The sequence below is a fragment of the Podarcis vaucheri genome, assembly GCF_965113315.1.
Source record: "Podarcis vaucheri genome assembly, chromosome: 11".
NCBI lineage: Eukaryota > Metazoa > Chordata > Lepidosauria > Squamata > Lacertidae > Podarcis > Podarcis vaucheri.
Genome location: NC_138749.1, coordinates 24,134,594 through 24,151,495, shown reverse-complemented (window position 1 = coordinate 24,151,495; position 16,902 = coordinate 24,134,594). Strand labels below are relative to the sequence as shown.

Here is a 16,902-nt window from a genome sequence, read left to right as displayed (position 1 = left end):
GGAAGCTGTACGCCGGCTCCCTCGGCCAATGAAGCAAGACGAGCGCCACAACCCCAGAGTCGGCCATGACTGGACCTAATGGTCAGGGGTCCCTTTACCTTTACCTTACCCTTATTCCAGCGCTGCTTCCTGCTGCTATCCCGGATTGTTAGATACCCCGTGGACTGTCCACGGGACAGGTGAGGCTGCTGATCCCTTATTTTCAAATCTGAAAGTTGACAGCTATGATACACCACGGATGGGGGAACTTGTGCCCAGCCAACAGGATCTCCCAGGTCCTGATCCAGCTCACCAACCCCTGTACCACTCCCCCTTATGTGTCTGCTGGAAGATGGGCAGTGATGTGACATCGCAGGTGGGGTGTAACCTTGTTATATTTTAATTGATACCTAAGGAGCTTCAGATGCCATTAACCATGGGATCCTCCTCAGGCTACTGAGATGGGTATTGGGGACACAGTTTTACAGTGGTTCTGGCCCTAACTCCAGGTTTGGTTTCAGTTTTCTTTTTCAGCCTGCTGCCAGTTGTCCCTGGTGTGTGTGGCACATGCTGGAAAGTACTCTGTCATCCACAAGAAGCCTTTCGGAGCAGTCATTAGATTTGGGGGAAGCGGTCAGTATTCTGGCAATACCCAGCTCCTTTTCTGTAACATCTGAATGAGGAGAGGCTGTGCAGCCCTGATGATGGGCTGGATTTGGACCAAAAAACCTGAGTCCAAATTATGGCAAACGGGGAAGTGCTGTGAGTGAGCAGTCCCAAAGTCTGGATTATTCCTGCTTTGGGCAGGATCATACTCCTCCTAAAGGTCTGTAGGCTGATAAGACAGCTGTGTGTTTCTGGACCAGGATGGCTTGGCCACTGTTCTCCATGTGCTGGTAACTGCTAGAATGGATTACTGCAATGCCCTCTGTGAGGTTGTCCTAGCAGCTGTAGCTAGTGCAAACTGCAGTTGTTTCAACAGCTCCACCACATTATGCTGCTGTTGAAAGAATTAACACTGGCTGCCAATTAGGTACCAGTTCTAAGTGTTTGTACTGGTTTACAAAGCCCTATACAGATTGGGACCAGGACACCTAAAAGAACCTCATACCTTATATACCCATCCAATCACTGCACTCTGCAGGATAGGACCTGCAGACACCATCTCACTAAGTAAGGTCCATTCTGTACCTTGTACAAATCAGATTTTTATTGTAGCAGCACCTACCATTTGAAATCTTCTCTTTGCTTATCAGGTGAACACTGTTGTTGATGCTTGTTGGGCCATCTTTTTTCAACAAGCCTTTTCAATGGATTGTTTAATTTTGTTTTTTAAGTACTCATTACAAGAAAAACTTTGTTTCAATACACACAATGATGTATTACGTATAAATGGTGTTATATTTCATATGATGGGAGTGCCCATCAGGTTTTGCCACATCACCCTCCATGAATTCAAAAGAACACTCTGCAGTCCTCAGTGCACTATTCATGATCCTATGTGCTGGTTATTCCCTAGGCAGGTATATCTAAGGAATCCACTACTGTGTGTTGAGTGGCAAAAAGAGATAGCATGCCACTCAGTCTAGTGGAGGATCTAGCTCTCAACTGGTTTATGTTCTCTTCTGAAGTCTGCCTAGTGAGTCTTTTAAAAGCATTTTAAATAGATTGTTAAGCAGCTGTAAGCAATGTTCCAGTAGTTCTATTGTATAACAATTCACCAGATCCCAATTCTGTGTCCCAGAATGTTTAATCTGGCAGCATAACAATGACTGTGGGTACAAATAGCTGTTGTGGAACCCTAATTCAATGAACAAGAGATATTATAAAAATTATGCTTAGTAAATTGTGCCCTTAAGGTTTACACAGACAATGAGTATAATGAAGGAGTATCAGAACTGAGCACGATAGCTCCCTTGAGCTTGCCTATTGTGAAGTGTTCATGCTGCCAAGAAATAGAGTAGAAAGGGATTAAAAGACTTATTTACAGGCATTTTTCAAACTATATAAACAGCTGCGAAAAGCTGGCTCTAAAACCTTGGGTTTGATTGCTGACTATATTGTAAGGAAAATACATATGTACATGAATGCCAATGTATTTGTTAAACTCAGTTCATTACCATAAAGGAGGGCAGCTTTTGTCCAAAATCTTTTATTTACTATAAAGACAAAACCACCAAAATAGGTACAAATTATACTATAAAATTGGTTCAAAGGGGTAAAAACTTTAATTAAAATATCTTGATATATTTAAAATAACAAAGGATATAATGAAGCCAAATTTTCTTAACCTAGAGATCTTTAAAATTTACTTGCACAGTAAGGTGCTAATAGAAGTTAGCCCTTAAGCCCTGGAAGTCTTAGGAAATCAGTCACATAGCAAATATAATTTCAATGTGAAAGTGAACTTTGGTAGAAGAAAATCTATAGGACACCTGAGGTAGTAGAAACTGGAATAAACAGCAGTAGACGTTATTTACAACTTAGGTACCAAATAACATTAAGAACACAAAAATAATTACACAATACAATTTTCAGTCCAGCTTTGATCCAAATAAAATAAGATTACATCACATCTGCATTAAAAAAACCCCACAATTATCAGCAAGCTGAGGGAAATGCAAACAAACTCAGACAATGCTTTTAGACACCTAGAGGCAGCCTGAATTTGATATGTGGTAGACATGGTGATCTAGAAAGGTAATACTGATTAGCTGAGGTTCATCAGTTTATACAATTGACGATTTTGTCAGAAACTGCATCAATCTGACAACTGATCTTCCAGTACATGAATTGGCAAGAGCGCATCCTTTAAAGCTTGCACAGAAGAGACTTGGAAACAATCTGATCAGAGTAAATTCTAAACTGTCAAGAAACAGAAGTCAAATACAAATACAGAGCTACCAAACTTCACATTTCGATTTTTTTAACTCTTCAAAGCCTGTCAATCTTCAAAAAGCAAAGGAAGGTAATGCTTTAAGAAAAATGCACATCCACATTTAATGACATTGCTTTTATTTAACGCTAGCATGATCACTGCTGTAAACCTCACTTGTTTTGTTTCCAATCAGCGAGTCGTACATTGTCAGTAATGTACAGTATTATAGCTTATTTAGTTTGTCCTGAGTCTTTGAGCATAACCAATTTCTGGTCAATAATTCAACTGGCTTCTGAAGAGTTAAAACTTGAACAGTTATTAAAACAAACTGATTATAAACACAACCAGTATTTTATTTCAAAAAGACTGACCAAAAGCAAAAGAGTAGCTGCCATTTTCCTTCAGTAATCCATTCATCAAAATCTAAAAGCCTGCCCTTAAAAACCATCATGAAACAATTAAAAATCTTTGCTAAAAAGTAGTTTTGCACTCTTGTTGAAGAATTTTCTCACATTATACTTGTGAGTTATATTTTTCAAGTCCAAGCACATTATTTTTTTCTGAAAAACTCTTTTTTTTAAAAAAAAAGAGCTTAAGTGATTTCCTTTTCCTTTTTAAAATATTGCCAAATTACATATTTATCAATTGCAACTGTAAACAGATGATGCATGGTAGAAGGAAAACAGCAGGCAAATCCAACAATGGTGGACATGAACACAGTGGTAAATTGAGAGTAAGACTGGTTTTTAATATTTGGCTCCCATCAAAGGTTGACTTAGAATGGAAGCTGGGTAGTGGCAGGCTTGACATAAAACTTTTCTACACAGCTTTACCATGAGAATTATTACATGAAAGAAAGGCTCCAAAACAGTTCATTTGACCCTTGGTTACAAATTCTGTTATCAAAAGTAATTGTGTATTTCCCCCTCCCAACGCTTCCCACTTAAAATACTGACTCAATGGCAGTATTTTATTCCAGATTTCAAACCAATCTGTATCACAGTCTTTTATAACAGGTTATCCAGCAATATTTAGCTTGAACCAAGTTCTAGCTACTATGGGCGTGTTTTTAAAAAATCACTTATTCCCTGAAGGATAAAATGAAAGCACAGAACTGTAACTTCCAATGGGAAGTTACAAGGCTAGCAGTAAATGCACATTGAACCCAAATTGCCGTGGTCACTGACTTTTAGGAAGGCAAAATGTGGATTCAAAACTATCAACTGTTTTTTCCCTCCACTTAGAGAACATGGAAAATATAATGCACAGACACTGTACCTTCTTAATGATGAGTAACGAAAACAACCTAAATTGGGTTGTAGAGCCCATAACTGCTGATGTTTGCATGGTGTGAAATGGAAATGGGATTGCAGTTTTTAAATGGCTCCTGAGCCCCTCAGCTGCTAGTATTGCTGAAAAAGTGCTCCAAAATAATAAGAAAATTAAAAACCACTTCTTCCACTAAATAATCATGCAGATTTAAAAGAGGAATTGCTTTTTTGTTCACAAAGAGCCAGATCTTTGAGAAAGGCACAGTTTACATATTTCTGCAGTCTGTGAAATGTTGCATACTGAGCTTAGGTAAAGATCTCGATTTGTCAGTCACATACTTAATTACAGGTCCTCTACTGACCTCAAGTCCTCAAAAATGTATAGTTAAGGCCAGCAGAACAGTTAATACATACTGCCATGCAAAACTGCACAGGAAGACCAGCACTATATTCAGTAGCATCATGTTCAGTGTATCCCCACTTTTACATAACAAACTACCACGTAGTGCGGAAGACAGGGTGTTTCAGCAACTCCCTTGCTGGGGGTCTGTCCTGAGGTTGAAGCTCCAAACACCGAAGCGCCACATCCCTTAAGCCTGGAGAGAGATGCGGTGGGATTGATGGAGCTGTGGTTGCACTGGCAATCTACAATCAGAAGAGCAAACACAGGTTATGTTCAGGATTCCTTCTCGTAGGATATCCCTGGATGCAGACTAGAGCAAAACCTCTGCAAGACACTGAACTAACAGGACATCTTGCTTACATTGCATGTAGTCTGGTTAGCATTGCTTACCATGTATTGTCTTTATCTTTTGCAGATTTTGTATTTCCCACCCACAGTGTATTCCCCCAAATGTGTTTTTGTGTGCATGTGTGTTTTGTAACTGCTTACTATCTTATTGCACACAGACACAATATCAAAACATAACGGTGGCAGAAGAAGCAAAAAAATAACAATTAAAAAGTGTACAGCTTAGCACAGAATTTGTTACAATATCTGATCTGCAGGATTCCTAGAAAAAGAGTTGTCTTGTTCAATCAGGGCATTTGCCTTTTCAAATTGGTATAGTTGTGCAGTAACACTAAACCAACTGATGTAAACAACTAGCATAAACAATATTCGCCTCTGTAGTTCACCTAGCTTACATTTAAGAGTTCTGCCAATATTCACTGCCCCTGAAGACTTTACTCAAATCTCTAAATTTTATTCTTTAATTTCTATAACACTGTTTCCAGTCTTTCTAGCTTCTTCATCCTTGTACATCATTTCAATGAATGGTCTTTCCAAAGACTGAAGTTGCTATTGAACAGTGTATGGTGCTATTCAGATATGGATGACAGCAATAGGATCACTGGGTAGATCATGCACCGCAGGGTTTAGTAAGTTCTTGCTGAAGTCCCAATCACTGTCTATTTCTGATCCCTTATTTGCAGCTCTAAGTACAGTAATAAAACCAGTCCTAAACCTATGAAAAATTGAATCCTCAAAAATGTGCTCTCAAAACATTCCTTTGGCAGGACCATGCTAATGAATATACTGTACATATATGATATTCTTAATTAGGGCAAATTTCATAAGATGCACATAGTACTTTTCAAACTAGGATATTTTCAAAATAGAATACATTGTCCTTTTAAAAGAACTTAAACAAACATTTTTTGGCAGCTCTAAATTTGTTTCAATGTTGTCTGTATGGTATAAGTTCCCAGTGGAATTGCTCCCACCTACTGGCTTTTTAGATAATTCTCTTACTTATCGCCTTACCTTAAATATCAAAGCAAGATGATTGGAATGTTTCTCTGCGTTCCAGGGGGGTTTAGCACAAGCCATTTCTATAATGGCACAACCAATGCTCCACACATCACAGCTCCTACCATACTGCTGGCCTCTTAACACCTGAAGAAGAAAGACAAGTTTAATTTCTATAAATCTTCTAGCAGCAGTATAGAAAGTATTTTAAGAATCTTCTGTGGTTAATAAAATGATAGTTTCAGCAGACACCTCTGTGTGGGATTATGGCAGGACTGACAATTTATTTATTTAATTTCTATACTGCGCTTCATCCAAGGAGCAAAGGGAGGTTTACAATATAAAAACAAAATACATACAATAACAACAGCAAAAAACCACAGTCGCGCGCACACAGTTTAAAAGGCCATACATTTTTTAATTAGTCAAAGGCAGGCATAGGCAAACTCGGCCCTTCAGATGTTTTGGGACTACAACTCCCATCACCCCAAGCTAACAGGATCAGTGGTCAGGGATGATGGGAACTGTAGTCCCAAAACATCTGGAGGGCCGAGTTTGCCTAGGCCTGGTCAAAGGTCTGGGAGAAGAGGAATGTTTTTGCCTGGTGCCTGAAGATATGTAACAAAGGCACCAGGCCTTGAGGATAGCATTCCACAAGCATGGAGCCACCACAGAAAAGGCTCAATGTGGTGCCTTCCATGGTTCCAGTTACAGATAGGTAGCCGTGTTGGTCTGCCATAGTCAAAATAAAAAAATTCCTTCCAGTAGCACCTTAAAGACCAGGTAAGTTAGTTCTTGGTATGAGCTTTCGTGTGCATGCACACTTCTTCAGATACACAGTTGGTCTTTAAGGTGCTACTGGAAGGAATTTTTTTATTTTCACAGAAAAGGCTCATTCTCGTGTTGCCAACCCTCGATCACAGGGTCTGGGTCAGTTGATATGGGAAGGGGTGGTCCTTGAGATATTGCAGTCCTGAGCCGTTTAAGGCTTTATAGGTCAAAACCAGCACTTTGATTTGGGCTTGGGAACTAACTGGCAGCTGGATCATGATTGGTGCTATATGCTTAAATTGTCTTGCCCTGGTGAGCAACCGGCCGCTGAATTCTGCACCAGCAAAGTTTCTAAACCATCTTCAGAGGCAGCCCCATGTATTGCAGTAATCTAACCTAATCTAACCTGTTCTGCACAACATCCAGGTAGAAATATAACTAGATACAGTGACAAAGAGCAATAAGTAAGAGCAGTAACTAGATACAGACCCAAGAAGCAATTTTCCATGTTTCAGACCATTGGCTCAAATTTGCTACATTCTTGTTCAAGGGGGAGGGGAAAGGGGATATACTGCTGGCAGCAAACTTTTCTTACGTTTAAACTCACTACTTCAGAGATCCTGTCCTACTCAAGAGGTTCAAAATAAGGTGGTGGCAGACACAGAGATAGCATGGCATAGTTTGGTGCAGGCAACCTTGATCAAGTTGGCTTGATTTGAATAACCATAGTTGCTGTTATAGTCACGTTTGCCAATCCAAGTAGTGGAACAAGGGAGTGTATAATCTTTTAAAAGGCAAGTAGGGCAAAACTACGCTGCTTTCTCTTGTCTGCATTGCACAGGATGCTTCTGTAGGTATTGCAGCTGAGCAAGCACATAGGCCAGTGATGTGGAGTAATGAACATACCAGCCAGAGCTGCAAGTTCAACATTTGGGAGGGCCACAGGTTCCCCTCTTCTGTCTTGAGAGAATAATCAAGCAGTTTATCTTTTCCCAAAGTTGCCCCACTGAATTCTTACCTCGGGTGCCATAAATGCAATGGTCCCCAACAACTGTCCTTGAAACTCTCCAGCGCCAGTTCCTTTAGATGCCAACCTAGCTGCAGCTCCAAAATCCGCAATTCTTAACCTATGGCCTGTGCTGTCAATTAACAAGTTGGCACCTGTGAACGTAATAAGAAATTAATTTAGTTGCTGCTGTGGGTGGGTCTCTGTGAGGGAGACAGACAGGATTGGGTGCAGACACATGGTAGAAACAAAAATTATTATCAATCAGAATACCAAAGATTTGGGTATTTTCTTCAGTGTACACAAATAGCCTCCATTCAAAATTAGATAATGCCATATAACCAAAAATTGCTGCCTTTCTCCAAAAGTGACTTTCTCCCACCAAATATTAAAAAAACACCTGAAAGATTTCTGTCCCTGTAAACGAAACTCTGTTTTTTTTTCCTAATGGAAGAGAAACAGGAGCAATATTTATCAACAGGTCTTGCAATACTGCTGTAGCAAGTTACATTTGGGTGTGGGTTTGGGTGTTCACCAAAATATATTTTTATCCTGCTTGCAAACAGTTTAGACATGAAAACAAAAACCACTGAGTAGACTATATCACCACCACCACCACCATTTCTTGTATTGATGTTTAATGTTTTCAGAACACAAAGAATATAAAGGCAAATCTTATGCTTGAAGAACCTTAAGGAGGACAGGAACCCCCAAATACAATTTTTTAAAAATAAAAGCCTTCATGTACCAATTCCCCCAACTAGACACGTTAGCATTACATGTGTTCAATCATAAATCTATTCTATCTCGTTGTTGCATTAATCTCTGGATTTTTAACAGAAAAGTTTGCACAGAAATTTATATATCTTACAATACTGTATCTTTAAAAGTGCTTTTTAATAATTAAGTTATGGCTTTTGAGAGTTGAGAACTGCATCACAAAATCTGGAGAAGTGCAAAATCCAAAGGTAACAGAAGTCTTGGCACTCTTGAAGGAAACTGATTTTCTAGATCAGTTTTCCATTTCTATTGGGGTTTACACCCACTTTGGCACAGAAACTGCTTTGGTTACCCTGCATGATGACTTATGTCAGGAGAGAGACAGGATGAATGTGTCCTTGTTAATTCTCCTTAGCCTCTCAATGGCTTTTGGTACTATCAGCTATGGTATCCTTCTGTCTTCAGGTGCCCTTGAAGGAAACTGATTTTCTAGATCAGTTTTCCATTTCAATCAGGGTTTAGGCCCATTTGGGCACAGAAACTGCTTTGGTCACCCTGTATGATGACCTCTGCCAGGTCAGGGTTAATGTGTCCTCCTCAATTCTCCTCAACTGCTCAGTGGCTTTCGATGCCATCAACCCAGACCTGCGATCATCGTGCTTCATGTGCCTCTCCCACAAGAGGTTAGGAAGGTGGCAACACAAGAACAGGACTTTTCTGCGGTGGTTCCCTGTTTGTGGAATGCTCTCCCCAGGGAGGCTTGCCTGATGCCTTCATTATATGCCTTTAGGCATCAGGTGAAAATGTTCCTCTCCATTGGCTGAGTAACATCCTATTTCCTTGTTGTTAGTGAGGTATTGGTTTGTTTTGTTTCTGTTCCTGTTTTTTGTCTCTTTATATTTTGTTGGAAGCTGCTCAGAGTGGCTGGGGCAACCCAGTCAGATGGGCAGGGTATAAGAAATAAATTATTACTCTAGATTATTATTATGTATTATGCATTTTTATGCTGTGAACTGCAGGGTGGTATACAAATTTAATAAATAAACAATTACAGGTTATAATAATTATAGTAGCACTGTTCTTACCTTTGACATCTCTGTGAATTATCTGATTCTCATGAAGGTAAGCAAGGCCACGAAGCAACTGTTCTGTGTAGTTCGCAATCACAGAATCTTTGAAGGCTCCATATTTACTTAACAAATGAGCAACAGATCCCCCTGGAAGATGAGAGTTAACATTTTAGTTGCTAGTACACTGCTCATGAAAACAATCTGGATTTTACTGCCATTGAATTGGTTTCAAAATTGGGTATACCAATGCAGACAAGTGAAATATCGTATTTTTCGCCCTATAGGACGCACCGTCCCATAAGGCGCACCTAGTTTTTTTGGGGGGAAATAAAGGGAAAAAGTTATTTCCCCCCCAGGCACGGGGCTGGGGCGGCCTGAGCTTCCCCCGACCCCAGCCCCCAAACAGGCAGCTCTCTGCAAGCCGTGGGAGCCCAGCGCTGGCTCCCGCTGCTTGCGGAGAGGTCCGCGAAGCCTGGACGCGCTGATCTCAGCGCGCGCAGGCTTCGGGATGCCGGCAACTCTCCTCAAGCAGCGGGAGCGCTCCCGCTGCTTGCGGAGAGGTCCGCGAAGCCTGGACGCGCTGATCTCAGCGCGCGCAGGCTTCGGGATGCCGGCAACTCTCCTCAAGCAGCGGGAGTGCTCCCGCTGCTTGCGGAGAGGTCCGCGAAGCCTGGACGCGCTGATCTCAGCGCGCACAGGCTTCGGCATGCAGGCAGCTCTCCACAAGCAGCAGGAGCGCTCCCGCTGCTTGCGGAGAGGTCCGCAAAGCCTGGAGAGCAAGAGGGGTCGGTGCGCACCGACCCCTCTTGCTCTCCAGGCTTCAGCGAAAGCCTGCATTCGCCCCATAGGACGCACACACATTTCCCCTTCATTTTTGGAGGGGAAAAAGTGTGTCCTATAGGGCGAAAAATACGGTAGTTTTAAGCTCAACTTTCTGAATTTACTTTTAGGGTCCTAGTTGCTTAGACTTTCCTTTATCAGAAAGAGTGGCATGTACACGAAACATAGTATTGTACCATTAACATCCCACAATTTAGGTAAAGTTAATTTCAATTTAGAGAGATGGCAAAAGGGACGGGCTTACAAATCTAGAGGCAAGTGGAGAGAGATGAATGCAGTTTGGGGGAACACTTACCTGCCATCCATTCTATAAAGAGATTGTAATTGCTCTTCTCACACGTAGCACCCATCATTCGAATTATATTAGGGTGATTTAGATGACCCATCATTCTTATCTCTTCCCGCAGAGCTTCTACCACCTCTTCCTGCTCAGATGATGTATTCCTGACATATGTCACCTGCATCACACAAAGCCAGGTCAAATTTTGCTTCAACAATAGAGAATCGTATTGACATTGTTGTAACTGAAGCTGCACACAATGTTGAGCACCTTCAAGAAAGAGGTTCAACATAGGACAGGCTATCTGATTCTACCCACTATATGTTTCTGTTCTCTTGCTTTCTTCTTTCCCTTAAGCAACCGCAGGCAGCCACTTCACATGCGGAGAAAAATGGATTTTGGAGAAATGTATAAACTATGACATGGGAAGTGCAGTAAGAATGATAAACATTCTTGCTGAGCATGTATGTTTCCCACCTTCCTAAAGATTCTTCCCATGCAAGGGCGAGCGGGGACTTAGTGTGTGGAGCTGCCTAGAATAAAAGCAGTTTTCATTATCACTTCCTCCAATAGCCCAAGTCCTTTCCTATCTTAAGGCATTAAGTTGGGCAGAATATGTGTAAAAGAAACCAGTGTCAAAATTTTCAGAACTAACACAACTGAGGACAAATCTTTCTAGACCTCTGCACTACCTTGATTTTCTTTTCCGAATATTAAGTTAATGCTGACAAAACTTTCACATCACAACAGAGGAACATTTACCTGTTTCACTGCCATTAACGTCCCAGTTCCAACATCCTGAGCTTGATAACATGAAGAAAAGGCACCAAGGCCAATTTGTTGACCTTTAAGCCATTCTATATCTTCCCTGTAATGGTGCTTTGCTTTGGTATGCCCAGGCAGCGTCTCTGGTGTCTGCAAATTAAACAAATAGCTGTCTATGAATCCATTAATACCCAATGTTATCCAAGAAAACGATAATTTTAAAAAAGGCACACATCCTAATAATTTCAAAACACAACGATTGTATCCAAGTTTCTTCAGGGCCATGGGGTACACAAATTCAGTACCTGTATATAGGGTTTTGTTCAAATTCTGAAAACTAACCAGTCCTAATGTTTCACTTTCAAACTACTCGCTTAATAAAGTCTTACATTTGGAAATATCACCATGAGATATTTCTTACTGCAAAGACAAAAAAGTAACACACAAAAACAAATGGAGGGGGTAGGATAGTCTAAGAAACCTCTAGAGAACCACTGAAGAAACAATACTCTCCCAGTAGCAGATAATGAATAAAATTGCAAACTGTGTACCAGCAAGTAGATGATCTCTGTACAGTTTAGAATTGCTATTATATGTATGTTTGTCTTTTATTTCTTCAACAATTGTAGTGTTTGGTATACATCACAGGGGGGTTCCCTTGATAAAACATTTGTACCTTGCTGACTGGTGGAAGTTATTGTGGAAGGCTAGAGGACATGCCAGTTGAGAAGCAAGACAATTAACTTTATTGCCCCTCACCAAAAAGAACAGAACAGAAAAAGAAATCTTCTCAACTCCAAGTGTCACCTAAATCTAATGACTAAACCATGGAAGTGACAGTATCCACACAGAGATAACCAAATTAGCACAGAGTAAATACTGAATTCCTGTCTTAAAGCAATCTAATTCCACAGAGTGCAAAGGGAGTAGGAATGCAGACCTCAAGGCCTGGCGTGCCTGTATTTCACCTCTGGGCAAGATAATGCCCACCAGACAGATTTCAGTCCTACTTCTATTTTGCATTTTGTATATTCAATTGTGATTCCATGCATGATCAATTTGACCTCAAAGAGCACTCTTCCTTTCATTGCTACCCTAATTTCTTCTTTCAGCTCTAAGCGATAATTCAGTTAATACAACCCCTCCCCCAACATTCATTTCGGCTTGATGGTATCAGTAAACCCTACCCACCACATGCAAACAACATGCTATTCCCTATACCTATTTCCCCCAGTTCTAATATATAAACTAATGAAGTGACGTGCCTTAGAGCTTGGTATGGACAGGACACAGAACCCAGTTATAGTCGAAGTCCAAAGGAAGCCCATTCCTCCCCCCCCCCCCCGGTAAATTGGCTGAAGGAAAAAGTGACATGCATAGCCACCAAAATATGGTTGAGTTTTCCTTGAACCATTACGGTTTCATTTCAAAAGTGTTGCTCAGCTGATGGCAAAGCTTTTGTCAGTGGAATGGGAAAGGAAGTAATTTTCAGCTCCACTCCCCCCGCAGCCCCGTACATCTGGTTGAGAGGGCCCCCAGCTTCTGGAGCAGGTTCAGGGGGCAATGGCTGAAAATGGCTTCCCTCCCCCTTCGGATGAATGGCATGGTTTGGAAGCAACCCACTGTGTCTTAAAGGGCAAAACTGTTCTTCCTTTGGTTTTCCAAATCAAATGCAAGAAATGCATTGTGCAACAGTAAATACAGGTAGACTAAGAAAATACAAAAGCCAGTGTACTCACATCCTGCTGAATGATTATGATATCTTCACCATTTTCAACCTGCAATTGAGGAACTACTGGAAGGGCATCCTGAGATGCTGACATTGCCATGGCAATAGCTAAAGCTTCCTCTTCTTCAGCTTCCATCTTTTCCTTGCATTTCTGATTATGGTTCACATCATCTTTGTATGTGTTGTCGTTTTCCGCGCGCTCAGGAGACAGAACCGCCACTTCAGATTTGAACGTGACTGTTCCATCACTCGCTGGCATCGAAGCCTCAAGTAAGTCCTCCATACTGGAATTGAGTTCTGTATTAATATCCAGCTGGCTACGTTTTTCTTCCACAGGGGTGAAAACAGTCTCTTCACTTGGTATGACTGCACTGTTATTGCTACTACTATTGCTATCACACTGTGATATATCATTTAAATTAAGCGTCATGCTGTTTTTGGAGGCCTCCCCCTGCTTGTTCATTTCACATGGAGTAGGTCGAGATGGCTTTGGCCGGTGTATATGACTGAATGGCAAAGGCCGGGCCTGCGTAAAGACAGGAGACAGTTTTTCTGATTCTTTATGTTCAGCACAGTTTCTTTGAATCTGGAGAGAAAGCTTCCGTTGCGTTTGAGGAGAAGCAGAGGGCATTTTGCAGGGAACAAATCCCTGAGGTCTGAGTTTGGAAACATCAGCGCCTGCGGGTACGGATGGCGTAGTGGGGGACGACAAAGTTGGGAATACGGACTGGGAATGACAGGATGAGAGAGAAGAGTTCAAGCACTGACCATGGGGTCTGCCTTTCGTTTGAATGGCTGGTTTTGGTTGCTCCATTGTTCCTGAAGAAACAGAAAGTCCCAGAGACATACCAGCCACCATGTCAGAAATGTCCTCTGGACTGGCACTTGGTTTTTTGTCACCCACACCTTTCCCACTTTTCCCTGATAACTGAATCGTGTTATTTGGAGTATTGCTCTCTGTGGACTCTGGAGAGTTATCAGGAACTGGTGGCTGTGCAAATTCGCGCCTGCATTCGCCGGAATGCATCTCCTCCATACCGAGCTGGATGGCTTCTGCAATTTCCATTTCATCTGCTATAGCCATCAACCGCCGGCGCATCCTTGTGTAATGCGTTGAGCTCGTCATACTCAACATTTCTAACAGTTTAACAAACACGTGCGGTACTCTTGCAACCATTCTGGCAGCACTTAAAAATACCCTCCGTGACAATTTGCCAACCATTGAGTGGGAGTTGTCAATTGACTGCAGAGCAAAGTTCAGCAGTGACAGCAGCTTTTTGTACCTAGAAGTAAACACAAAGCACAGTTAATGTCTCTGCATCAAAAAAATAAAGCGTACCAAGCATTTAAAGCAGCAAGTCAACTGTGGTATAGTTGACAAAAAGTGTTTTTTATGTAAAAAATAATAATTTCTAAACTCAATATTTTCTAATGTAGTACCTGTCTACGACAGTGTCTGCCTGTAAAATATCCCCACTGACAATGTGGGGATAAAATTCACCAGGAAACTCCAACAGCAGTCTATCTATAAGACAAAGGCGCCCAAGCAGTGCTTGCCAATTGTTTGGTTCAGGCTGTGTTCCAAGGATGCAATTTAAGACAAAATCAATACCACCAATGCCAATGGACCCTACAAAAGAAAGAGAATTAAACAGAATTAAAGATATATCACCAAAATATATTGTTTTATGTGAAGTTATGTGGCGCTCTTCCCCTTTTCAGCCAAGTCACTTTTGGGGGGTGTTACAACCTGTTACAATTTTTCAGACTACTCATGAATTTCACCAGTGCTGATTGCTTTTGCTTGCCACTAAAGTGAATTCATATTAGAAGAAGTAGTCCCCCCCCCCATTTTTAATTGGGAAGGTTTGTCCTTCATTCACATTTCCATCCCATCTGTTTGAAGTTCACAGCACAAGCTCACTTGTCACATGAATGTTTTAAAGGTTACAAAAATCATTACAAGCATATTCACAGTTCTATCTATGTGCATTCATTGAAGACTGGAAAGTACTATTTTGCATTCACCACCGTGTTCAAGTAGCTCTCAAATTCTGCCAATTCAGGTGCCACAGAATCAATATTTTAGTAATGAAATATTGAAGTTTACTTCTAGTAAATGAAGTTTAGTAAATGAACTTGGGTCCATTCCTTTAAATGGGCCTATTCAAAGTATAACTTACATATAACCCTAGGTCCTCAATCCAACACAATTATTGTGATGTCTTTATCCTTGGTCTTCCAGTTTCTCAATTTTAAACCTCTTCTGCTCTGAATTTTCCTGCTTGTCTACTGTATTTCAACCAACATTTTAGCAACATCACACTACTATTTCATTCTCTCCAATGATTAGCCATTCTTCGTATTAGATTCAAAATCATTAAATCATTTTGCAGTTACAGATAGGTAGCCGTGTTGGTCTGCCATAGTCAAAATAAAAAAATTCCTTCCAGTAGCACCTTAAAGACCAACTAAGTTAGTTCTTGGTATGAGCTTTCGTGTGCATGCACACTTCTTCAGATACACTGAAGAAGTATCTGAAGAAGTGTGCATGCACACGAAAGCTCATACTAAGAACTAACTTAGTTCATTTTACAGTCTTCTAGTTCCTTATTTTTCTACTGTACGCTCCACCCAAGATCAATTTATTTGTTACATCTTCTCTCTAATATAAGTTAATGCTTGTACCTTCTCTTCTAATGAAACAATGTGTAGGAATTATTCCTTTATAAACTCAGCTGGCTTAATCTCTCCACCATCCCCCCAAAATTCCCTTGCTTTTCCACTTTGATCTTCAATTTCTCTCCACTTACTCTCTCTTTTATTTTAATTTCCCTGTTCTATCTATTTTACTTTATTTTATTTACAACTTTACACCTTCTCTTTTCTCATCTCTTTTGGTTTTGATCTTAATTTAGAATGCAAACCTGTGAAGTGGGGTTTGTTACTGCTTTTAGTGTATGGCCTCATATGCAGTAGGTACTTTATGCAGAACAACAGCAATCAAGATGATTTGAGTGGGATGCTCACAAAGCCATGAAGATGCAGAATCAAAATAAAAAGATCTTGTGTTCATTTGATGGACCCTTTGGGGGTGGGGAGAAATTAGCTCCACAATCAAATGGGCTTAATTAATGGTGGTCTGGCGACTGCTAGTACATAAGATTATTTTTGAATTTTCCAATTTAATTAAGTATTGGACTCCACCATGCTGGAATTTAGTTTTCTTTAGAACAACTGATCATATGTTGTTATTAGATTTTTTTTTTTAGATTTTCTCCTCTGCCACTTCAAATTTCATCTCAGAGCTCCTTATCTACTGTAGGAAGTCTTTGGTTAATCTTTCAGCCCTTATGAACAACCGTATAAAGTATGTGTGACAGTGTTTGCTCACATTCATCCGTTGTTACTATTGCCCCAAGAAGCCCACCGATTAAAGGAAGAGGCAAGCATCTTTTTTTTTCTTATGATACTCTGTAAAGCACTAGATATACTGATGGTACTATACAAATAAGTATACAATGAAGTTTTACCAGAGTTAAGTATTTCTCTACCAACTGCCAGTTCTCCAGCTTGGCCCTTGCACATCTCAAGGAGTGTTGAAACTGAAAGTTGGCTTGTGCGGCTATAAAAAGTAAGAAACAAAAACCAATGTATCACATGAATTCTGTATGTATAGCTCTATGTTTTTGTTTTATTTTTACAACAGGCAGAGAACCTATCATGTAAGATCCTTATCAAGGATATTTCTGAAAACAGCATGGTCAAAATTAGGAGCAATATTCATAATTCATAAATACCCATTTCAACATGCTTCCATTAATACATACTTTTAAGAAAGTA

General features: G+C 40.6%; 1 protein-coding gene across 2 annotated transcripts in view; it reads right to left on the bottom strand.

Moving 5' to 3' along the window:
* Positions 1-2,115: 2,115 nt before the first annotated feature.
* The window catches only part of MAP3K1 (mitogen-activated protein kinase kinase kinase 1), a 59,483-nt gene continuing 44,696 nt past the window's right edge, over positions 2,116-16,902 (bottom strand). For both annotated transcript variants that reach the window (XM_082241762.1, XM_082241761.1), the window contains exons 12-20: positions 16,593-16,684; positions 14,500-14,689; positions 13,070-14,342; positions 11,328-11,480; positions 10,581-10,743; positions 9,461-9,592; positions 7,668-7,810; positions 5,894-6,025; positions 2,116-4,773 (exon numbers count right to left, since the gene is read on the bottom strand). In XM_082241762.1, coding sequence (XP_082097888.1) covers positions 4,624-4,773; positions 5,894-6,025; positions 7,668-7,810; positions 9,461-9,592; positions 10,581-10,743; positions 11,328-11,480; positions 13,070-14,342; positions 14,500-14,689; positions 16,593-16,684 — 2,428 coding nt within the window. In that variant the 3' untranslated portion in view covers positions 2,116-4,623. The remainder of the gene's footprint in view (positions 4,774-5,893; positions 6,026-7,667; positions 7,811-9,460; positions 9,593-10,580; positions 10,744-11,327; positions 11,481-13,069; positions 14,343-14,499; positions 14,690-16,592; positions 16,685-16,902) is intronic.